Source organism: Alosa sapidissima, chromosome 11 (genome assembly GCF_018492685.1).
Source record: "Alosa sapidissima isolate fAloSap1 chromosome 11, fAloSap1.pri, whole genome shotgun sequence".
NCBI classification, from domain to species: Eukaryota; Metazoa; Chordata; class Actinopteri; order Clupeiformes; family Clupeidae; genus Alosa; species Alosa sapidissima.
Window position 1 is genome coordinate 36,899,098 of NC_055967.1, and position 25,218 is coordinate 36,924,315.

General features: G+C 44.9%; 2 protein-coding genes across 5 annotated transcripts in view; both read left to right on the forward strand.

Annotated features, from left to right (window-relative positions):
- Positions 1 to 909: 909 nt before the first annotated feature.
- Positions 910 to 12,662, forward strand: gtse1 (G-2 and S-phase expressed 1). Of its 4 annotated transcripts, XM_042110053.1 has the most exons (14): positions 910 to 1,051; positions 1,537 to 1,599; positions 1,725 to 1,782; positions 1,976 to 2,624; positions 2,773 to 2,934; positions 3,235 to 3,353; positions 3,426 to 3,478; positions 3,527 to 3,616; positions 4,656 to 5,033; positions 5,224 to 5,299; positions 9,756 to 9,980; positions 11,303 to 11,612; positions 11,908 to 12,024; positions 12,250 to 12,662. In XM_042110053.1, the coding sequence occupies exons 2-14, from the start codon at positions 1,578 to 1,580 to the stop codon at positions 12,343 to 12,345; spliced, it is 2,355 nt and encodes a 784-aa protein (XP_041965987.1). In that variant the 5' UTR covers positions 910 to 1,051; positions 1,537 to 1,577; the 3' UTR covers positions 12,346 to 12,662. The 4 variants fall into 4 exon arrangements, with proteins under 4 accessions (XP_041965987.1, XP_041965988.1, XP_041965989.1 ...); XM_042110054.1 differs by lacking the exon at positions 3,527 to 3,616 and having other exon boundaries at positions 3,426 to 3,448; XM_042110055.1 differs by lacking the exon at positions 3,527 to 3,616 and having other exon boundaries at positions 3,235 to 3,350; positions 3,423 to 3,448.
- A 2,994-nt stretch (positions 12,663 to 15,656) lies between these two features.
- The window catches only part of celsr1b (cadherin EGF LAG seven-pass G-type receptor 1b), a 62,631-nt gene continuing 53,069 nt past the window's right edge, over positions 15,657 to 25,218 (forward strand). The window contains exon 1 of the mRNA XM_042110048.1: positions 15,657 to 19,334. Coding sequence (XP_041965982.1) covers positions 15,815 to 19,334 — 3,520 coding nt within the window. The 5' untranslated portion in view covers positions 15,657 to 15,814. The remainder of the gene's footprint in view (positions 19,335 to 25,218) is intronic.

The following is a 25,218-nucleotide window of genomic DNA, read 5'->3' on the forward strand; positions in this document are numbered from 1 at the left end:
GTGATTTTTCTTTTGGGAATTTGGGCAAAGCTGTCAGTCACAAAGAAAAACAAAATGGCTTCTGTACTCCTCTTACTCTAAAGATAGACACCTGAAATGAATGCGCCACAAAGATCTGATTCTGATTCAGTAAAGGTATATATAAGGTGTAAAGGTATTTGGCTGCATAAAGCCACCCTTGGATGGCCTCCGCACAGATGAATGTGTGAAACGCATGCTTTATATTTTTGTAGAAACACCAACACTATTCACATTTCTGTTCGTAAGCAGGGCCTAGTCTCTGTGAGACAGTTATGAAGCACAGGTCTCTGCATCCAAACATTAGCTCAATTGCGTTTAGACCATTGACCACTATTTTAAATTTTAGAGGGCTTTTTGTGCAAGCCCTATTTGCAACAACATTTTGTATGATTCTCTTCAGGGGAAAGTTCCAGAAGGTCCACAAAGAAAGGAAAGGAAGACATCTATGGGTCATTTTTGTTGTCTTTTAGTAGTTTCATTTCTGTTCAAGAAATGAATGTTTATCCATCTGTTCATGGGTTGATCTTTTTTTTATTAAGTAATATTTGGTAAGTGAGTAATTCTGTTTCATGAGAAATGGAAATGGTTTTGTGATTCAGTTTACAGTTGGAAGTTGTTCAGTTGTGTATGTTTTTTGGAAATAAAATATTCATATTTAGCTCATACAAATTGCTATGTTTTCTTTATCAGAATAACTATTAGATTGATGTTAGTAGTAAGGGAAAATCGATTCGTTTTCTTCATGCTTTGTAGGCCTGTCCTGTCCTTCTCATGGTCCTTCCCTGACACAAACTAGACGTAAACGTCATGTGAACACGTGACGATCTAAAGCGGAAGAAAATAATTTTCTACCAATAAGATCTCAAGATTTGCGTCATGTGACCCTTGGGCGACAGTCACGAAATTTGAAATGTGGATTGCTGTCGATAACCTAAGAAAACAAAGTCTGCTGGATAAATTGTCGCAGCCAGTATTTGCTGCTTTTAAAAATAAATTGTGCTCCTGCCGTAGCACGTTACTAACAACCTACGTAAGTAGACCAAAGTTAGTTTGCACGACCTCTTTTCGAAACGGTTCATAAGATTGTTCAAAATGATTTCAGTTCAGTTAGGTCCTAGCTACATTTCGTACCGTGCCAGTAGCAGCTAGCTAAAGCGAGCTACCAGCTAACTTAACGTTAACTGTGTTCAGTCGTGGTGAGTCAGCTGTTACATACAACTGAGACATATCTCATATTGACCTCACTAATGTAAAAAAAAGTATTTCAAGGACCGCTACGGTAAGGTTGCATTGCATTCACAGTTGTGTGCTTGAGTTTAGATGCCTTCGGCGACTGATAGCTTGTAAGTTACCGTTAAAGTTAACATGTAGACCTAGAAGTTAGACTGAGCTAGCCTTATCGTTACTTGTTGCGTTGGTTAACTATCTGGCTACCAGTTGCGGTCTCAATAATTAAAAGAAAATGATCACACCTTCGTTGTTAAGCCAGCTGTTCATCTGTTCGGTTCATTTTAGGCTGCCTTTCTTTTCGACCTTTGGCTGTTTTCCATCGGGTTATGGCTGCGTTGGATGAGCAAGGTGGGTAACGTTAGTTATGGTGAAATTAGTTAACGTCTTTCTTTATTAGTTGAAAATGTAACCGCTGAATAAAATACACGTTTTGGAAGTATGCAGATATGTTGACTTTCACTCTTTCTTCTCAGACTTTGTGTCCGTGGCCGATGAGAAGTTTGACTTTGACATTTCACTTTCACCTGCGAGGTATTCCTTTCTATCCAATCAATAACTAATGCAGTACATAACAGTACATTTATTAGAACATTTATTAACAATGATCGTGGTAATGAAAAACGTTTTATAACCTACAAAGTTGGCAACGTGGTTGTTCTTCTGTGTATGAATACTTTTGCACATGAATCAGGTCATGGAAGAACACTTTGTTTTTCTTTTCCAGTTCTAAAGGAGAAGAGGATGAAGATGAAGTCTTTGTTGGTCCAATCCAGCACAAGGAGCGCTGCATTGCCGTTGGCGTGGAGGCGCAGCTGAAGGACAGCATCAGCAGTGGTCCATCGGTGGGGGAAGAGTCCAGCTGGAGTCCCCTCACAGTGGACAACTTTGACGAGATCAGCAAGGAGGCCCAGCTGGTGGTCAGCCACTTGGACAGCAGCCTGCATGGGTCGTCCAGATCCCAGGAGGCTCGCCTCGAGGAGGAGGCCGAATTCACTCCAGCTAGGGAGAGATTTGCAGCAGAAAGTGCTGCCAAACGGAGGCTCAGCCCCATCAAAAGGGAGACATTTTGTATTCAGGACAGTCCGCTGAAGCAGCTCCCGCCTGCCATCCAGCAGCGTCTGATGAAGGTGAAAGGGTCCGGTGCTGGGGCTGGGGCTGCAACTGGCCCTGGCAAACCTCGCCTCAGCACCTCCAGCCCCATCAGGCAGCCTGGCGTTGCAGCCCTGCCCAGGATGGCGCTCAGGAGCAAGACCGGGCTGGCAGGGCCTCGGAGCGTGCTGCCCAGCAGACCTACTGTCCCAGCGGCCACACAGACGCCTGTTAAAATGAGGCCTGCTCCACCAGACAAACACAAGCTGCAACCTCCAGCCAGAGTAGGAGCTCTAATGTCATCAACTATTTGATTAACTGACTGTAGTGGATATGATCATGAAGTTTGCCTGTGAACATGTATATTATATTTTGTATATATATAATATATGTATATATATATATTATATGTTTTGTGCGTTGTTGTTCTAGGGTAACTTGGGCCCAAGACGCAGCCTGAGCTGCAGAGCGTCCACCAGAATGGGCTCCACTGAAGATCTTCTTTCAGACTCCGCTAGCGTCACCTCAGATGTCAGCGACACCTCACTCAACACCAGCCTGACTGGGAAGAGAAGTATCTGTCCGCCCTGCAAGGTACTCTATCCTTACACAATGCCAGCTTGAAGTGTTTACTTTCTTATTGATGACTTATTCATCCCAAGTGAGCATGCCATGCGTTTTCACAATCAAGCTGGGAAATCTACCATTACAAAAGGAGCCAATCATTTTTTGACAAGTAAATGTTTGGAATTGTTATCGAGGTACGTTCAAAATGCCAGTGGTTTAGATTGGTAATGAAGGCCTCCTGGATCTATAATTATGGCATCACATTAATGTGCAATTAAAACATTCTGTGTTTAGATTGACTACATGTAATGCTTCATATTCCTTCAGCCTGCACTCAGAAGACCGTCCTCAGTCAGGGCTCCTGTTGCTCAGACGCAAAGAGCGGTGGACAGAAGGAGGAACACGTCATCCTCCTCTTCCTCGGTGTCCAGCATCAACTCCAGCACCACTGCGTCTCCCAAAGGTAGCGTCACTGCGTCTCCCATGATCAACTCCAGCACCACTGCGTCTCCCATCATCACTGCGTCTCCCATGCCCAAAGGTAGCATCACTGCGTCTCCCATGCCCAGAGGTAGCATCACTGCGTCTCCCATCACCACTGCGTCTCCCATGCCCAGAGGTAGCATCACTGCGTCTCCCATGCCCAAAGGTAGCATCACTGCGTCTCCCATGATCAGAGGTAGCATCACTGCGTCTCCCATGCCCAAAGGTAGCATCACTGCGTCTCCCATGCCCAGAGGTAGCACCACTGCGTCTCCCATGCCCAGAGGTAGCACCACTGCGTCTCCCATCATCACTGCGTCTCCCATGCCCAAAGGTAGCATCACTGCGTCTCCCATGATCAGAGGTAGCACCACTGCGTCTCCCATGCCCAGAGGTAGCACCACTGCGTCTCCCATGCCCAGAGGTAGCACCACTGCGTCTCCCATGCCCAGAGGTAGCACCACTGCGTCTCCCATGCCCAGAGGTAGCACGCCCCCCATTCATGCTGCTCCTCACCTCTATGGCTCATACCAGCGGGAAAGAATGACCTCTACCTAACGTTAGCTCTCTCTGGAATATACACTCCATGCTATGCTATGAGACAGTGGATTAGCTAAGGGCGGTGAGCTAAACGCTTCCCAAATAGCATTTTTTAACCATTAATATAGTTCAAAACAGCACCAAACCTCTTCAGTAGCTTGCTCAGGGTTCCTACACATAAAACGAAGCACCGACAATGTAGTTACAGAAGACTGTTAAGAACACTTAACAACTGTCCTCCTACCAGCTTCTCCAACCTAGTATGGCAAGGATTGGTTTTACTGTCACGTTTGGTTAATCTATTCTCCGTGCTGGGGTTGGAGGAGCTGGTAGGGGGACAGTTGGTAAGTGTTCTTAACAGTCTTCTGTAATAAACTCTGGGTTCACTAACTGCGTTGTTGGTGCTTCGTTTTATGTGTAGGGACCCTGAGCAAGCTACTGACGAGCTTTGGTGTTGTTTTGAACAAAACATCTGTATCCATCTGGAATGACCTGCATATTAGAACAGGCTTTATGAATGTGAGACAGAATCTCAAGTAATGTGCCAATAACAGGATTGGGTCTGTATGTGTGTGTTTGTGGGGCCAGCGTGGTCATTGTTGCTGCCGTGTGTGTGTGTTTCTTTTCTCAGCGTGCTGCCATGTCTGTTATTTTCTCATTGTGTGTGTGTGTGTGTGTGTGTGTGTTCGTGTTCCTTTCTCATCGTGTGTGTGTTCCTTTCTCAGTGAAGCTGAATTCCTCACTGAACTCTAGTGGCCTCTGTGTCCCTGCTGTCCCTGCTGCTGCCACCACCACCGCCGCCAAGTCCCGTCGCTCATCAGTCATGAGTCGAGCCCCAGAGCTGCCCGCAGCCGGCCGCAGGTCCATCTCCGTCCAGAGCCGGAAGCCCTCGGAACCTCTCACCCGACCTGTCAAGTCCACTCCCTGCAAGAAACCTGACCCCACCCCTGTCCCCACCCCCCGCCAGACTCCAGCACGGCGTAGCATCGCGCCCGCGTCCAGCGTCTCCAGGGCGGAGTGTGCGGTCAAAGGCAGCTCCAGACTGACTGGTCTCATCAGCGCAACGCCCACAAATCCCTCAAAAGGACCCAATCGATCAGAAGGTGACCAATTTGGGTCCTCTAAATAATGCTTCACTTTATGGAATAATATATTCTCACCGTTTGTTGAGTGAAAATGTCTATAAAACCTCGTTCACAGAATGTGCATATGGGCAAGCAGTGGTGCTGGTTACTGGGCTTGTTTGTTAGATTTATGTGTGTGGTTGTTATTGATTTCTGCTCTGTTTTGTAGTTCCAGCATTTGCATCTCCGGATGGCCCACGGATAATGAAGCCAAAACGGTTAATGTCAGCTTGCAGTATGGAAAAGTACATTTGATTTTACAGACTATTATGCATCTAACACACATACACTACATGTTCTATGGGCTTTGTAAGCAGGGTTCCCACCAACATGGGAATTTAGTGTATTCATAGAAGTTTATAACATAAGATAAGAAATACTTTATTCGTTCATTTGAAATTTGACTGTCACAGGACCACCTTCCTGTGCATGGGAACAACTAGACATAAAAAGTAAAAATAAGTAAAAGAAAAATTAACTTTTATAGTACAGCGGCTAAGCACCGGAATCGTTCAGTTTTTGCAGAAAGCATGAAACTTGGCACAGTTATACTACTACCCCTAGTGATCAAAAATTGAAATGGACCCCAACACATAGCGCCCCCTAGTGGCCGCCATCTTGAATTCAAATATGGCTACCATTCTTAATAGAATTGTTGATACAACTTCAAAATTAAACAAGATAAAAAAGTATTTTAAGTTCTAACACTCAATTGTTAGGGTCAAGGAAGCTATTGACAGGATTTCCAAACAAACTTGATGTTGGCCGTTTTGAAATCCAATATGGAGGATACCAAATGTGAAAATATAGACCATCTCTATTGTTATTCATGATAGAAATATCATTCAAAAACAATTTAAAAGTTTGAACAGTCATTTTATCACATGACAACCTCAATAATATACAAGCCATCAAGTATAATCTGGTAAGATTCCAATATGGCCACTATGTGTAAGAAAATAAGCCAATTATTCTACATCTTGGTTAATTGAGGTAACTACCTACATCATCAATACATTCTTATTCTAACTTCTCTTTCTGAGCAAACCTTAACTCTTACTATACACTGCTCAAAAAAATATACACTTACACAAAATAAAACACATCAGATTTCAATGGGGAAAAAACATCATGCTGGATATCATTAGGCTGACGCATTTTTAGTCAAAGCGCCTTACAACCTGGTAAACAGTTTAATGCTTTTAAAAAAATTCTCTCAACAATTCTAGAACAATTTAAAACAATTCAAAAAGGTAGAATACAATAGGGAAGAGTGCATAAGTGAGTACTGTTTTTATACAGTCAAGTCAGGTGGTAAGTTCTAGAATTAGCTAGTTGTAAGTAGTGCTACGAGAGATTTTCTTTGAAGAGCTGGGTCTTCAGGAGTTTTTTGAAGATGGAGAGATGTCCCTGCTCTAGTAGGAACTGGTAGCGCGTTCTACCAACGAGGAACAACAGATGAAAAAAGTTTGGATTGACCTGAGCGTACCGGTGGCAGAGCTAGACAATGTTGTGTCAATGTCTGAAGAGCGCAACGGTTGGGGGGTAGCATATAATGCCTGTATGAGGGCATTCGAGTAGGTGGGAGCAGTAGGTTTAGCTGGGAGGACCAGCAGTTTGTTTTTTGAGAGGTTTAGCTGGAGGTGGTGTGCCTTCATCCATGAAGATATGTCTGAGAGGCAATCCGTGGTCCGTGTCGAGACCAAGGGGTCATCAGGTGGAAAGAACAGATAAAGCTATGTGTCATCTGCATAGCAGTGGTATGAGGAGCTGTGCGAATGTATAATCTGTCCCAAAGAAGTGTTGTGGATACCAAAGAGAAGGGGGCCCAGTACTGAGCCCTGGGGGACCCCTGTGGTGGGATAGTGAGGTGCGGACAGATGTCCAAGCCATGATTCGTTAAACGAGCATCCTGTGAGGTAGGGTTCAAACTGATATGGACTGGGTAATATGTTAGGAACAAAAGGATGCCACTTTGTTATTTGGGAATGAAAATGATCAATCCACAGAGGACTGAATTTAAAGACCCCCCGAAAATCTAAGTGGAAAAAATGACACGGCAAGCTAGTCCATTTTGCTTGAATTTCAGCGCAGCAACTCATGATGGTACTCAGTAGTTTGTATGGCCCCGACATGCTTGATGGCATTGGGGCATGCTGCTAATGAAATGGCGGATGGTGTCCTGGGGAATTACTTAGCTCCTTGACAGTCGGTGGTGCAACCTGGCGGTGTTGGATGGACCAAAATATAATGTCCCAGAGGTGTTCAATTGGATTTAAGTCAGGGGAGTGTGGGGGGGACAGTCAATGGTATCAATGCCTTCATCCTCAAGGAACTGCCTGCACATTCTCGCTACATGTGTCCAGCCTTTGTTGTGCACCAGGAGGAACCCAGGGCCCACTGCACCAATACAGGGTCAGACAATGGGTCTGAAGTTTTCATCCTGATGCCTAAGAGCAGTGAGGGTGCAGTTCTCTTGCCCGTAGAGGTGTGTGTGTGTGTCCTTCCAAGGATATCCCTCCCCAGACCATCACTGGCCCACCACCAAACCAGTCATGCTGAATGATGTTGCAGGCAGCATTACATTCTCCAAGACATCTTTAAACGTCACATGTGCTCAGGGTGAACCTGGTCTCATTTGTGAAAAGCACAGGGCGTCAATGGCGAACCTGCCAATTTTGTAATCTATGGCAAATGCCAATTGAGCTGCACAGTGCTGGGCAGTGAGCATAGGTCCTTCCAGAGGCCATCGGGCCCTCAGGCCACCCTCATGAAGTCTGACAGTGTGGTCAGAGACATTCACACCAGCGGCCTGGAGGAGGTCATTTTGTAGGGCTCTGGCAGGGCTCCTACTGTTTGTTGTTGCACAAAGGAGCAGATACTGGTCCTGCTGCTGGGTTAAGGACCCTCTACCATCCTGCCCAGCTCTCCTTGAGCAAGTGTCTACTGGAATCTCCTACATGCTCTTGAGACTGCGCTGGGAGACACAGCAATCCTTCTGGCAATGCAACGTATTGGTGTGCCATTCTGGAGGAGTTGGACTACCTGTGCAACGTTTGTAGGCTCCAGGTACTGGCTTATGCTACCAGTAGTGACACTGACCCTAGCCAAATGTGAAACTAGTGAAAAATCAGTCAAGGAGGATAAAGATGAAAAATGTATCATTTGCCACCACCTCCAACATTCCTGTTTTTACAGACCTATCTCCCTTCTTCCTTTCTTGTCAAAGTTTTTGGAGAAAATGGTCTTCAAGCAAGTCTTGGACTTACTATATCAGAACAACCTGCTAGACGCTATGCAGTCTGTTTTCAAGAGTCATTCTACTGAAACTGCTTTTCTGTCTGTGACCGAAGCATTGACAGTAGCTAAGTCCTCATCTAAGTTGCTAAGTCATTAGTATTCATTCTACTAGACTTATCTGCAGCCTTAGATACTGTTAACCATGACATTCTCCTTTCTACACTATATGAACTGGAATGTCTAGGAAAGCCCTTGACTGGTTTAAATCCTACCATAAAGGGCACATGACCTCACCACAGGTGTGCATCAGGGATCAGTATTAGAGCCCCTACTTTTCTCTCTTTTCACACTTCCTTGGGTGTGACCGTTCGCTCCCATGAATTTGATTATCACTGCTATGCGGACGATACTCAACTTTACCTGTCTTCAGCATTTGGTGTTTCCACCAGACTTGGCGCTGAACGCACTAGCAAGTGTCCTAAAAGTGCTGGTTCACTGACTAGCATAAGCCCTAATGTGTCAGGAGGGAGCTAAACTCATAAGGTATTACATATTTAAATTAGCTTCATTGACAGGCATCATCATTTTATGGGATGCAATATATTAAACTACAATAAAACAAAATAGACCTTTTCAAACAATCACTATAAGCCTTAAAAGAAACTTTAGCATATGCTAATTGGCCCCACCCACCTCAATTGAATTAGGCTAACAGTAGGATGTGTTGGACTGGGTTGTGTACTAATTTATCTAACTATGACTGGGTGTATGTACTAATTTATCTAACTCTAGGATAGAAGACAAAATGGCTAATTTCCCAAAAGGCAGCATATGTTTTTTTTTAAGAGACTTGACAGACGCTAGCATCCAAGGGTTTTAGCCTCCTTGCTAGCATGCCAGCCTCTAGGGGGCAAATTAGAAGGATTGAGCCCAGGCAAGTGCAGGGTTTAGTCACAGTCAAAACTTCACACATAGCCCAAACGCACCCCAGTTTTTGACTCGGTGTCAGAATGTATGGCTACTTCCTTAAAATCTAATCTAATGTCTGCCATTTTAATTATGCATGATTGTCTCATAATGTATTTCATAATGCTGAAAGATGGCTGTAGACATGTCATTATGTGTTAAAAGCAGCATAGCATTATAAATGTAGAAAAAAGGGCATATTTTGGTGGCCATATTTGAAGTCAAGATAGGGGCCACTAGGGGGCGCTATGTGTTGGGGTCCATTTCAATTTTTGATCACTAGGGGTAGTACTATACCTGTACCAAGTTTCGTGCTTTCTGCAAAAACTGAACGATTCAGGTAAAAATCTGGCCTTAGCCCCTGTACTATTACATTTCTAACTGTACTGCACCTCCTATGCCATAGCTGGCTCTCTTAAGAAGCCTGTTCAGTCTGTTAGCATCCGTCGCGCTCACGTGTGTTTGAGTAATGTACTGTGGAAACTCTGTCCTCAGTTTAGCACTGAAACCAGGACACCCTGCTGGACTCCAGACGCCCTCTGCTGACAGAGATAAGTTATTGCCTCCGTCCAAGATGAGAAGACTGTCTGCACTGCCCACCCCAAGCGGCCGCCGTGTTTCTGCTGCCCCCATACAGACGCCCAAGAGTGCTGCCCAGCCCAGATTTCTCCAGAGAACAGAGTCCTTACACGCCCCCTCCAGGAAGGCCCTTTTAAAGAGGTGGGTACCAGAGGCACCACCATTACACTGCACTTGTTCTCACAGTGTGTTGAAATGGATTGTAATGGTGCTGGTCATTAGCTGGCCACCACCACTACCTCTGTTAATAGCCTGACTGGCATGATGCCTAGAAGAAAGCAGGGCACATAGTCTCCCTTTTCATCAAGTTAAGTTAACATAGAAGTACACGTGAACACGTGTTGATTTGATAGTGTGTTGAATTGATACTGCACATGTGTTGATTTGATAGTGTGTTGAATTGATACTGCACATGTGTTGATTTGATAGTGTGTTGATTTGATAGTGTGTTGAATTGATTCTGCACGTGTGTTGATTTGATAGTGTGTTGATTTGATAGTGTGTTGAATTGATTCTGCACGTGTGTTGATTTTTAAAAAAAAAAATTTATTTATTTTTTTATTTGCAAACATCATTGACATTACAGAAAATGCAACACTACGACATGCACAAGAATACTACATACGACAAACAGATGTACATTACATAAACACATACTGTAACTTAACAAGACATCACATTGACTTGGCTTCCACAAACATAACACAACATAACATTAATAACAGAAAGGCTAAGGATGATTAGCGTCCAGGATGATTACAGATATGATTATCAGGGATGAAATTGATGACCAGAATGAAAAGGGGGGGTGGGGGGGGGGTGCGGATGGTAGCTCTGAGAGTGTGAATGAGGTGGTGTTGGGATGGGGGTGGGGATGGGGGGTGAGGGGTTGTGAGGATGTATGTGTGTGTGCATATGTATAAGGCTGGCTTGCTGTTGGGCCAGGAGGAGAGAAGCTGGAACATAGAGAGGGAGGGTTTCAGAGGAGAGGAGTTGTAATTATTCTATTAATGATAAGTATAATAATAGGAATAACTGATTGCCTGGTTGATTGCCTGACTGATTGCCAACCTGGGCACCCATTAATGGCCAATGCACGTGTGTTGATTTGATAGTGTGTTGATTTGACACTGCACGTGTGTGGATTTGATGGTGTGTTGATTTGATTCTGCATGTGTGTTGATTTGATAGTGTGTTGATTTGATACTGCACGTGTGTTGATTTGATAGTGTCTTGAATTGATTCTGCACGTGTGTTGATTTGACACTGCACATGTGTGGATTTGATAGGGTGTTGATTTGATACTGCACGTGTGTTGATTTGATAGCGTGTTGATTTGACACTGCACGTGTTGTCATATGCATCAATCTAACACCGTCTGCCACTCTGCCCCATTAGCAGTCCGCATGTCATTTTATTTGTAGAGTGAGGTCACATCCCTTTGGTTTCTTACATCTCCACAGTCCATCACAAGCGGAGGAGATTCCGCTCGGCCCCCAGGAGGCTATGAAGGCGGAGTCCAGTGATGACCCTGCTGGTGTGGACAGGCCAGAGCTCGGCGGCTCCCTCATCATCTCCCTGGAGACGGACGCCGAGTCCCAGACAGCGCCACCCTCTGACCCGGCCCCAGAGGTCCCTGAGCCGGTCAACGAGCCGGTCAGCAAGCCGGTTGAGCCGCTTCTGGTGAACATTGAGCCCCAGTCAGTCCCAGAGGAGGAGAAGACCAATGACCAGACTCAGCTGGATGTAACCCAGGGCCAGAAGATGACGGAGGTATTGCACAACTTCCCACCAACATTATTAAAGGAATTATCCGGAGTAAAATGCACTTTAGATCAATTTGATTTGATCAGAAATTGATCTAAAGTGCATTTTACTCCAGATAATTCCTTTTAAGTTATTTGTGCCACTGAAAATATACGGCCCCAAATCGAAAAAAACTATAAGAGATTTCAGTATATTTTTTTAGTATTTGCCATGAGTCCTTATCTTGGCATCTCGGCCTAGTTGGGCATGTCGGAGTATTGAGTTTTTCATTCTATCAGTGAAGTAAATTTATTTGGTGTAGGTCCTACTGATGGATCTGCCGGCTCCTACACTGACCCCTGATGAGAAGCTCCTCATTGACCTGTCCAACACCCCCGACCTCATCAGAACAACCTCCATCAAGGCCACTGGACATCAGGTGGGTGGGATTGACTCCTCTACACGATTCAAAAACATGTCTTGTATGGTTTCAGTGAACTCGGGCATAGACAGCCTGCCTAATTCAGGGTCTGTGCTTTCACCATAGCAGTTTGACATGTGTGGTTTGTAGGTCCCGTGTCAGTGTCCAGTACTAGTATGCCCTACTGCAGTGCCTTTCACTGTCTCTGCTGATTGATCTCACTGTCACTCCTTTCCTTTCCAGTTAATTGACCTCAGCTCACCGCTCATAAAATGGAGTCCTGATGACAAGAAGGAAAATGTGGTGAATGAAGCTCCGCTGATCGACTTGTCCTTCTAACTGGCGCATGAGGCGCGGCTGATAGACTTGTCCTTCTAACTGGCGCATGTGATACAAAGAGCTCTTAGTTGATCAAGATATTCTGGAAAAAAGATACAGTATGAAGATGCAGTGGCTTTTAGTTTGACACCATGTGGTTCACCTTTTAATGAAAATGCAGATTACTGTACTGTCAGTGCAATATTTTACTGTGAGCAATTTCCAATATTATTGCAGGTACAGCCTTTTGATTTATTTGTCTGTGTGTCTGTTTATGTCTCTGTGCTGGTTGCCTTGATTTCTCTGAATGTGCAAATAAATGTTAAGATATCCGTAAAGGCTCCATGGTCTTCGTGTTTACTGCAACAGGGATGTTCTCCATATTAGTTAGTATTCAGGTGGACACTTTAAAAAAAAAAAAAAAAAAAAAAAAAAATGAAATAAGAAAAATAATGGAATTAAACAGGGAAACCTTTCATCTTATGTTACATTACTTGCAGGTTATGAAAAAATGGTGATGAGGGTTACTGAAGAACCCAAGCAAGGCCATCTCCCAAATCTTCCTGTGACCACACTGGCATAGGGAGATCTCTTCATCCCAGGGGAAGATGGGTACCCAGTAGGGTAGCCACTAATGGAAACATTACTAATTGAATTCCTAATGTACATTATACTGGAACAGCAAAAATTGAGATGGTTCTACTGCACACTGTTTTTGACGTTTACTTGATTTTATTCAGAGCGAACAACGCGTTTTGCATACAGCGTCCTCAGGTTCGCTCGGGTATGGTCTGAGCTCTCAGGTGTGTCTTAATTACCTTCTAGTCACATGACCGGTTGTTTGTAACGTCCATTTCAAATGCCAATATCCAATATTAGATAGATAGATACGTTATTGATCCTCAAGGGGAAATTCAAGAACATTCCCATAAACGGTTAAATACAATCAACAATTAACAAAGATATAGAACATGTCCGCAAAGATATACAATATATACACAATTCTTATCAAATATATACATGTATACATAATTATCATCAAAAATAGCGTCATCAAAAGTCCAACATGAGCAAAGAGTTTTGCAGAAAAGTACATATAGATCACAGGTATCATCAATGTATCCCCAATGCCACGAATACAGCTAAACCAGTGGACAATACCCCATTGTCTATACACTCATATTTACAGAAAACAGCTTAAGTCCTGTGATTCATTCATACCAGGGGGTTCAAGAGTGGACAGTTAATTTATCCAAAAGGCCTCTCTTCTCAAGAGCTGTTTGACTATGTTACCACCTCTAGGGTTTGGTAGTATCCTCTCAATGCCAATAAACCTGAGTGAGGCAACAGAACCATGCTTTTTTTCTGTGTAATGTCTAGCAATGGCATAGTCAAGATTATTGTTTCTAATGGCTGCCTTATGTTCTGCTATTCTCAGCTTGAGATTGCGTTTGGTCTGTCCAACATACATAAGGCCACAAGGGCATATCAGTACATAAATGACATGGGTAGATAGACAATTTATAAATTCTTTGATATTGTACTTTCGTCCAGAATGTGAGTGGCTGAATGTTTTAGTGTCAAAAGTGTTGGCGCAATGGGCACATCTACCGCATCTATAATTCCCATAGACTTGCTGAGAAAGCCAGTTTGTCTGTGTGGGTTCCTGGTACACGGAACTAACCACCATGTCTCTAATATTCCTGCCTCTTTTGAAACAGAAACGAGGTTTGGAAGAAGACAAATGGTTAAGATTTGGGTCACATTCTAGGATTCTCCAGTGTTTACTTATGATCTTTTTGACTTGTCTCGAAGACGTAGAATATTCTGACACAAACACAATTCTATTTTCTTGATTATGTTGTCTAGGGCGAGGATGCTCTCCTCTATCCTTCTGATTGGCCCTTTCTCGAGCTATATCAATAAGAGCCTGACTGTACCCCCTCTGTTTGAATCTTTCTCCCATCTCATTAGCCTTAACGTTGTAGTCCTCTTCCCTATTTCAGATTCCTGACACATACTCACATATGCTCACATGAGAGAACCTGAGGACGCTGTATGCGAAACGCATTGTTCGCTCTGAATAAAATCAAGTAAACGTCAAAAACAGTGTGCGGTAGAACTATCTCAATTTTTGCTAATTAAGTATGTTCCTGCAATCTACCAGCACCTAACCAGGCTGTGCGTGGATCTTGGTATCATTTGGTACATTTTACTGGGTTCTCACGGCCATTGACATTTAAAACCCTATTTTCCAGGTTTGGGAGATTCATGAATTTGAGTAAATTTGTTGAAAATGCTTTTGGAAAATTCATTATTTATTCAATATCCATGGACAATGTTTTGCTGTGAAAGGGCAAATGTTTCAGTAAATATGCCCAATCTAAATTCCTATTGGGGTCCTTTTGAGTCATGTAAACGTTTTGAAACACAGTTAGACTGTTTATTTTTATTTTTACAGGTGTCATTTTGCCAGACAGCCTTTGGATTCCTTAAAGAAAAGGATTCTGTCAGAATAAGTTCCCAGGTCATTCATGGGTTAGCATGTTGTTTACTGTGGGCCTATAGCCATAGATATAGGCGGTATCTAGGTGTCTGTCTATGGGTATTAACTACTATCACCACTGAAATAGTTCTGAACTAGTTTCGTGTCATGTCCACTGGTTTTAAACTCGACGTATGGGCTGGAACAGTATGCCTCAGGAGCAAATGTCACTTTTAGCAGGTTTAAAAGATGTCCACAAGAGGGAGACGTAGGCGCAGGATTGTGCAAACAGGTGCTTTTAAAAGCTCTTTCGCATTTTCTGTAGCCAGTAGTACGGAGCTGAACAACAATATTGTGCAAGCGAATACTAACTGCTTTATGAATCAATTCAGTTGTAGGTCAACTTGAATAGGCTACTTTGGCTAAATCCCGATTTGTTTCATTGTGTCACCTTTGGCCTAATCTCTACAAAATTGTTTGTGTTAACCCTTTCAATACATACATCTGCAAGAAGTTACGGTTTAGTCGATAAGCTAACTCAAATTATTATTATTTTGGATAATATCTCATATAGGCTAGTCTACCGACCATGTACCAAAATTATAGGCTATTATTGTGTAATGAAGTGCATTATAAATTAGACTAAATTGTTCGTGGAACTATCCAAGACCACTGGCACCAACCCTAATCAAATCTTAAAAATTAAAAGAATTCTCTAGTCACTTATAGATCTTCGTCGACTGGCTCCAAATGGTGAGCAGTTTCACGCACTGTTCACAAGAGACCACAAGCAGGTTCATGCAAATTGCGCCTGGGGGAGTGGAGATACGGAGCCATTTTGGACTGATTTAAAACTTAACGGGGGAAGAATGTGACGACGCTCACAGATTTGTCCCGTCGGCTTCTCATTCAGCCTCCAGCATGGAGCCGGACTGCACAGAGCGATGCGGAATACGAAGATAAACGCAACGGTTACTTGTATGAAGACTTCATGAAGCTAAAACCATGGGATTACAAACGAAGTGGTTATGGTTGAGTTTTTTTCTCCAAGTAACTTTATGTGGATGTTTTGATTTACACATCTCAGAGACTTTACAAGCGGGGACCTTGGTGGCTAATTTATCTCTTGGACCTGGATGGAGTTACAAAATTGTCAGAACATTGACTCCGAGATATGTTTCGAACTTTTTGAAATTAGGGCGAAATGATGGAATATTAACTCTTTCGAAAAAAGTTGCTTGTGCGCGCTTGCAGAAGAACCCAGCGCCTTTGTATTTTCAGATCACTTCTTTGACATCTGAAAACTTCGTGTTAACCCACTTCAATGCGTATGTGCATGGACAGGATTGTTTTATCAAGTATAAAAGAAAGAACCTGACGCCTGACGCGTTTATGTCTTTCGGATTGGAAGGATGGACTTCCCCATGCTTTACAATAAGTGATTTGCTTTTGGATATAAGCAAACATGTTCCTGTGGCTAATCGAGGCTTTCACTCACATCATTCTGTATGTTTGGAAAAAAACGTAAAACCCATCAATAAAGTAAGCAGTGGACATGATAGCGGGGATATCTGTGTCCATAATAAGGAGCGTAGAGAATTGGACCTTTTCTGTAACGTGCGTAACTCCATGAACACTGAGTTTTTCGTGCGTTTAAAATTAAGACTTCGATCTAAACCGAAGCATGGATTGTTTATGGACGCTGCTCAGGAAGATCTATGGACCAAACGTAAGAAGAGAAATGTGAACACTGCTCCACAGTTTCAACTGCCGAACTACCAGGTGTCTGTCCCGGAGAACGAACCATCGGGAACGCGTGTGATAACTTTGAAAGCACTAGATACAGATGATGGAGATGCGGGGAAAGTTGACTATGATATGGAGGCCCTTTTTTACAGTAGGTCTAATGACTACTTTCAAATTAACACTGAGACCGGTAGTGTGACAACTTTGCAACCCCTGGACCGAGAGGTAAAAGATACACATGTTTTCAAAGTCACTGCAACTGATTCTGGTGTTCCCAAAAGATCCGCCACTGCCTATCTGACTATCACAGTTAGCGATACGAACGATCATAGTCCTGTGTTTGAACAGTCCGAGTACAGGGTCAGCATCCGTGAAAATGTTGAGGTGGGGTTTGAGGTCATGACAATTAGGGCAACAGATGGTGACGCGCCGTCAAACGCGAATATGGTTTATAAGATTGTGAACGAGGAAAGCTTGGGGGGAGGATTTGAAATCGATCCCAGGAATGGACTGGTTAAAACAACAATTCGTCCAGATCGAGAAATCATGTCCCAGTATAAGCTAATAGTCGTGGCAAATGACCAGGGAAGAGACCCGGGACCGCGGAGTGCCACAGCCACAGTGCACATCACGGTGGAGGACGAGAATGACAACTATCCCCAGTTCACTGAGAAACGCTATGTTGTACACGTGCAAGAAAACATACCGGTGAACTCCCAAGTGGCTCTTGTGAAAGCCACCGACAATGATAAAGGAAATAATGCTAAAGTGCACTACAGCATCATCAGTGGCAACGTGAGGGGACAGTTTTACATCCACTCTCCAACAGGGGCCATAGATGTGACTAGTGCTCTGGATTACGAGACCATGAGAGAGTATACCTTACGCGTAAAGGCACAAGACGGGGGGCGGCCACCACTTATTAACAGCACCGGTCTGGTTGTGGTTCAAGTGGTGGATGTCAATGATAATGCTCCCATGTTTGTGAGTACACCATTCCAAGCTTCTGTTTTAGAGAATGTGGCCATTGGCTACTCTGTGATTCACATTCAGGCCATTGATGGAGACTCAGGGAGTAATGCCCATCTGGAGTACAGACTGACCGACATGCAGCCCGGCTTCCCGTTCACCATCAACAACAGCACAGGCTGGATCACCGTGTGCGTGGAACTGGACCGCGAGACCACCGAGTTCTACACGTTTGGCGTGGAAGCGAGAGATCATGGGGTGCCCGTCATGTCCTCCTCTGCCAGCGTGAGTGTGACCGTGCTGGACGTGAACGACAACGTCCCCACGTTCACGCAGAAAGTGTACTCTCTGAAGATCAACGAGGACGCAGTGGTGGGGACCAGCGTGGTGACCGTGATGGCTATTGACCGGGACGTGAACAGTGTGGTGACCTATCAGATTTCCAGTGGGAACACGAGGAACAGGTTCGCCATCATCAGCCAGAGCGGCGGCGGCCTCATCTCACTGGCCCTGCCCCTCGACTACAAGCAGGAGCGGCAGTACGTCTTGACCGTGACGGCGTCTGACGGCACGCGCCAAGACACAGCGCAAGTGTTCATCAACGTCACGGATGCAAACACTCACCGGCCCGTGTTTCAGAGCGCAAACTACCAAGTCCTGGTCAGTGAGGACCGGCCTGTGGGCTCCACGGTGGTCGTGATCAGCGCCACGGACGAGGACACGGGGGAGAACGCTCGCATCACCTACGTCATGGAGGACAACGTGCCGCAGTTTAAGATCCACCCGGACACAGGGGCCATCACCACCCTGACAGAGATTGACTATGAAGACCAGGCGTCTTACACACTGGCCATCATTGCTCGGGACAACGGCATTCCCCAGAAGTCGGACACAACCTATGTGGAGATCATTGTGCTGGACGCCAATGACAACGCGCCACAGTTTGTGCGGGACCTGTACCAGGGCACGGTGTTAGAGGATGCTCCCGTTTACACTAGTGTTCTCCAGGTGTCTGCCTCAGACAGGGACTCGGGGTCCAATGGGAGGGTCAGCTACACCTTCCAGGGTGGAGAGGATGGAGATGGAGATTTCTTCATTGAGCCTTACTCGGGTATCATCCGAACGGCACGCAAGCTGGACAGAGAGAACGTGCCTGTGTACAGCCTGAAAGCCTTCGCTGTGGATAAAGGAGTTCCACCCCTGAAGGCAGCTGTGGACGTGCAGATATCAGTGCAGGACATTAATGACAACGCACCCGTGTTTGAGAAAGACGAGTTGTTCATTTTCGTGAAGGAAAACAGTCCTGTGGGGTCCACAGTGGCGCGGATCACAGCCACAGATCCTGACGAGGGGACAAACGCCCAGATCCTGTACCAGATCGTGGAGGGGAATGTCCCAGAGGTGTTTCAGCTGGACATATTCAGCGGAGATCTGATTGCGCTGACCGATCTGGATTATGAATCCAAGATGGAGTACGTGATCGTGGTGCAGGCCACCTCTGCGCCTCTCGTAAGCCGGGCCATCGTGCACATCCGTCTGCTGGACATCAACGACAACACCCCCGTGCTGCAGAACTTCGAGATCATTTTCAACAACTACGTCACCAACAAGTCCAACAGTTTCCCCTCGGGAGTTATCGGAAGGGTCCCGGCGCACGACCCCGACGTGTCCGACAAGCTGCTCTACACATTTGTGGAGGGGAATGAGCTGAGTCTGCTGCTTCTAGACCAGGCCACCGGGGAGCTCAAGCTGAGCAGAGATCTGGACAACAATCGGCCTCTGGAGGCCACCATGCAGGTGTCGGTGACGGGTGAGAACTCTCTTATCACAGTGATTTACATGCTGTTCCGACGGCCCACTCAGAGTTTGAATGGATGCTTATTTGATGCTGTCTTGTCTTGGTATGTAATGTGTGTCATGCCCTCAGCATTTAGGTCAGATGCCACATCTGGATGTCAGCCTGTTAACTCTTAAGTTCTTTTTAACTCCTGATCCTGGGGAAGAAATAAGTTGTAAAGTGGTCAGTACGGTTTTGGAATATCTGGACTGACGTGCTGTTGTCTGCCTTGTCTTGTGTTTCGGTTGTTAAAGCTTTGACCAGTCTTTGATGCAGGTGATTGGTCATGTTCACTTTCTATACCCGCCCACCCGTACCAGGGGTCATCACCAGACTATTTTACAGCACTTCTACAGCTTCTCTCAGAAAGCCCAGAGCAGTTACTCTCACTTGTAGAGCACAAGCGTGACCACACTAACAAAGCCCGAGTGGTTTCATAGGTCAGCGAATTTAATTGGCTATTGAGACAGATTTATGGTGTGGTTGACTTTAGTTACTGTGGAAAAGAGACAAAAGTCATTTAATGTAATGGCTACGTCTGTTTAATTGCACTGCAATGCCAAGAGTGCTTTCATGTGATGTACATTAGAAATGTTAAAACATGAGTGTTTTGCTTTAGGTGAAAATGAATAATGTAAGAAGTTGTTGTGGTTTTACAAAATCATAGTAGTCACCCTACTCCCCGAAGCAGGGGAATACAGCGTAAAGCAAATCTTTTACCTCCTCACAGATGGATATGAAAGCCTGTGATCTGCAGCATTTTACAGACATCGCCTGCAGCTTTAACTTTAGATCTGTGTGCGTAGTGATTGATAATCTGTCGGACCGAATTCTCTTCCCAAATTGCCATTTCCAGTATATTTCAGACCCTTTCGTGCACAAAAGCTCAGAACGTGTCTTAGCATGCCAAGTCTTTCCCAGCTAATTGTTCAAGCACAGTTTGGGGCAGATCTGCACTTGACAGCATGTAACTCTAGCCTGTGACTCAGGATTGATTGATTGCTAGCTCTACGATTAGATGAAAATGAAATTGACTGATAGGACTTTATCCGGATGTTTCTGACACACTAGTGATTCAGTAGGTACATAGTGACACAGTGTAAACTCTCCAGGACAGCTGTGGGAATAGGTGGGAGTAGGTGATTTCACTTCATCTGTGGTGCTACCTGCGTGAAGGCTGCAGTAGATGAACAGGCTGGCTGTTACAATCCCGCACTTTATTCCCCCAGAGTTGTCCATGTCCACCCCCCATAATCTAATTTGAGGGAATAACCAACGGCATGTGCTGCTGCTTAGCAGACACATAACCTCCACGGCCTCAAGTGCTCGGAGAAGAAGCTCCATTAAGAGGATATTCTGGCCATATCCTTGTGTGTTGTGTTATCTTCAGCTCCATTAAGAGGATATTCTGGCCATATCCTTGTGTGTTGTGTTATCTTCAGCTAAGTATTTGTATTTGCTCATACAGTGCAAATTGTACGGTATGTATGGCAGTGTAAAATGGCATGATGTTGGTCATCATAAGTATCCCTTGTGTGTCCGCTTGTTTATTTATGTCTGTAAGATGCACTCTGTCAATGGACTTGACTTGACCACCCCCAAATGCTTAACAACCAACTACATTTACACTAAGATACATAGTTTTATTGTATACGCTATACTGTACATTTACACTAAGATACATAGTTTTATTGTACAGTATACGCTATACTGTACATTTACACTACGATACATAGTTTTATTGTATACGCTATACTGTACATTTACACTAAGATACATAGTTTTATTGTATACGCTACACTGTACTTTTACACTAAGATACATAGTTTTATTGTATACGCTATACTGTACTTTTACACTAAGATACATAGTTTTATTGTATACGCTACATATACTGTACGTGTGTATGTCTGTGCAGAGCATCATTAGAGACGGAGCAGATGAGGGATGAGCATTAGGCTCTGAAATGTGAGATCTATAAGTTGGGCCACCTGAGCTCGGGGCCCCTGAGCGTTACCTGAGGCCTGCACGTCTCCAGCTCTGTTCTTCAGGTAGCTGTCATTGGCCCTCAGGGTCTGTTAGGAGATGGTGACATGCTCTGAGCATCAAAGGAGTGTGTGACATGCTGTAAATACGAATAGACTGAGATGAGGTGACTGGAATGAGAATGCAAGTTCTGGATTGTGCAAAAGTGTAAGGATTGCATTAGGGAATCCCAAATAGTCCCCATTCTGGCAGACGCATAACGAGTTAATAGTTTTAAAATCATCTTACTTCTTATCCAATATAGCTACATGGCGATATCATATTTAAACCATCAAGCAAAGTCATTCAGGAAAGATAAACAGAGAATATTTGATAATATTCTGGAAAATGTAATGAAAACCTGACCTTCACAGGCTAACAGTGAAAACCTGACCTTCACAGGCTAACAGTGAAAACCTGACCTTCACAGGCTAACAAGCTGCTCCTCTAAGAGACGCTGCAGCTAACAGTGATGGATAGATGCTGGCTGTTATCACATGGGTATCACAGGTTACGGAAATATTTACATGTAGCCGAGCCAACTGTAACATAAAAGCATGAATCATCCTATGTGTCTACAATGTCAGCATGTGTGCTTGTTTTTGTGGAGGTTTCGCACAATAATACTTTTTAACCTGTTGTTGTGTGTCAGGCCACAGTGAGGCTCACTGTGCCAATTGTGAATGAATCTGTGCCTTGGCCTCCAGCACTGATACATTCCATACTAAAGCTTTTTGGAACAGCTGCTGTGTGCCCATCTTAATGAAAAGGGATGGTGTGCCAAATACCACCCCCCCAAACCCCCCACCCACCCCAAACCCTGCACACACTCCTTGCTCTTCCTGTTAGCTCATACACACACACTCTCTCAGCCCCCTCTCTCTTTCTCTCTCTCTCTCTGCCCCCCCTCTCTCTCCCTCCCTCTCTTTCTCTCTCTTTCTCTCTCTCTCTGCCCCCCCTCTCTCTCCCTCCCTCTCTTTCTCTCTCTCTCAGCCCCCCCCCTCTCTCTCCTTCTCAGCCCCCTCTCTCTATCCCCTGTGCATACACACCCTAGAGGTCCTCTGCTGTCCTCTCCACCGTCCGGTACTTCTGTCGTGAGTCGAGACCTGTGCTCACCGTCGTGAGTCGAGACCTGTGCTCACCATCGTGAGTCGAGACTTGTGCTCCTTGCTGGGCAGCTTGTCCACTGAGGGTTTGAAGCATACAAATGAGTCCAAGTGTTTGAAGCGTACAAATAAGTCCAAGTGTTTGAAGCGTACAAATAAGTCCAAGTGAAATGCTTTGCTGTAAAATACTGTGAGTTGTCCTCAGATAACCACCCTGAGTTGCATGTGAATTGCATCACTGAGTATTTGGTTAAAGATTAAATATTAATTGTAGGTTGGTGTAGTGTCTGTTGGTGTGTAGACACTGTTATCTCCTATAGGGTCTGCTTAGTGTTTACTTTTATCCTGAAGTCAGTGAAGTAGATCTAGACTTGACCCCAGACTAGCGTAGGCATGAGTCTCCATTCCTTCCCCAGAGATGCATGCCAGGTACAGCTCCGAGTCACGGGATTCCCCTTTTGACTGGGTGCATTTTTCTCCTCCATAGTTTTCTTTGTCACTCACCGCATATGAATCGCTCATTATTGTTGATGTGGTGTGACTTGGGTTTTTACAGTCAGTTTCGGTGCTCTTGCATTCCCTAGCCTAGAAATGTAGACGCACCCTAACGGCAACAAATTACATTTGCTGCCAGGGCTAGTCTAGCAACTCTCCGTTGGCTTGTGAGCTCGAAAAATTAAACTTCTATCAGGCCAATCAAATCGTGTATAGAGTCGTTAGGCGGGCTTAACATAATGATTGATGGCAGAGTTGCAACGGCTTGGCTTGAATGAGTTAATCTTTTATTAAGTTGGCAAAAGTTTGAACTAGCCTAGTTTGAACTGTCCTATTGCGTGCAGAGGGAATTTGAAAGACAACCGATTATCCCGCCCCTCGGACTGAGTACTGCGAACGGTGAGGGCCCAGACCCTACATTTTAATGTGGGTCTGGCTCGTCAGGCTATGCATTCCCTGCACTTTGAATGCTTAGACTTCTGATTTAGATCGGTTGTAAACTTTTTCACTAACCACATTTTATGTGTGCTGGTTGATATTAGTTACACAAATCATATACTGTACATACAGTAAGTGTTTCTTCAACTCAGCTTGTGGATCAGGCTGCTAACAACAGTCTTGTGGTGGGCTTCAGTCCTGCAGAACACACATTCTGATGAAATACATGCCTTATCTGGACAGGAAGTTGCTTTGAATTTGCAGTGTGTGCTTTAGTTTGGTGAAAATGGCCAGATATGGTCAATACCCCCAATAATGAGCACAGCAAAAGTTTCCTCCCTGAAAACCGATAGCAACACAAAATACATAGCAACGACAAAAAAGCGTTTGATTGGACATTGAAGTGATGAATGACTGGGGCACTGGGCCCACACCAGCCTGCTGGACTACACTGGGCCCACACCAGCCTGCTGGACTACACTGGCCCCCATTTCAATCACGAGTCAGAGGGGCCAGGCTCATTTCCTCTCCTGGAGTTTGGGGGGACAGAGAAAGTGTCCATCAGAACTGGTCGGAGTCTGACTCAAGGACACAAGCATGTGGAAAGCAGGGGGTAAGAATGAGAGAGTTTTGGCTCTCATCTCCCGTCGTCATGGCGACCGTAAGCTCGCTTAGGCCCCTCCGACTCTCTGAGGAGGGGTAGGAGGGGTGTAGCGCGGCCCTTTGTGCTGTCGGGGGTGCTGTGGGAGAGGGGTGCAGCAGAGAGAGTGAGAGAAAGGGGGGGGGGTGCAGCAGAGAGAGCGAGAGAAAGGGGGGGGTGCAGCAGAGAGAGGGAGAGAAAGAGGTGGGGGGTGCAACAGAGAGAGGGAGAGAAAGGGGGGGGGTGCAGCAGAGAGAGGGAGAGAAAGAGGTGGGGGGTGCAACAGAGGGGGGGGGGGCTCTTTTAATAGGAGAAGCTGCAGAGTCATTGTCCTCATGCAGATTTCTGTCAAAAAACCCACAAAAGCTGTTTGTGTGTCAGAGAGCACGTAGTAAGGAGGCACAACTTCTTTCATTTCTCATTGGAGGCGGCAGCTCCCGGCTCAGACACGGATCTGCAACCCGGCTTTTCCTTTGCACTGGACCATGAGAAGAGTTCAGGGAGGTTTTCATTCCACATGCTCCTTTTTGGCATCCACCCATTCACCTCCCCATATCATCCCAAGTAATAGTGTTAAAAAAACACCATACACTAACAACGACAAGAACTCTACAAATCACTGATAAACTTTTCGACATTCTCCTGGTTCAGATTTGGTTCTTAATCTCTTTCTCTCTTTCCCATTGTTGTTGATCGCCAGGTTGGGTTGCGGCCTTTGTTCTTTCTGAGTTAGCCATTAGTCCCAAGCTAAGCTGCCCTCCCTCTGAATGGCTGCTTTTAATTTTCCCATGGAAAAGGCTGGTTGCCATGGGAAACCAAAACTAGTCTGGATAAAGAAAGCGTGATCATTACATTGAGCTTTTTTTTTTTTACTTAGCTCACTCACAAATGCTAAAAGAGGCATCTGCCTCAGTCATCTCTGACATTTTGATGAGCTCAGACCTGAACCCTGCAAGGTCCATTCTAGGTCATTGAAATGTTGTGGGTCTTAATTGAGAATTCCTTGTCCTTTGTAGTGCAGGGACAAACAGAGGATATTCAGCTGAAGGAAGAGGCGTCCCTGTGCTGTGGATGAAAACACATGCTTGTCATTCCTGTGAACCTCTAGAGAAGAATGAAGAGCTATGTACTTCAATTAAATAGTTGGTAACCA

What these genes read in the sequence shown, in the direction of transcription:
- gtse1 (XM_042110053.1), top strand. Translation starts at nt 1,578, where the DNA reads ATGGCTGCGTTGGATGAGCAAG. An exon ending in TCAGCTTGCAGTATGGAAAA is followed by an intron (nt 5,300 to 9,755) that starts GTACATTTGATT and finishes CTCTGTCCTCAG; the next exon opens with TTTAGCACTGAAACCAGGAC. An exon ending in AGGAAGGCCCTTTTAAAGAG is followed by an intron (nt 9,981 to 11,302) that starts GTGGGTACCAGA and finishes ACATCTCCACAG; the next exon opens with TCCATCACAAGCGGAGGAGA.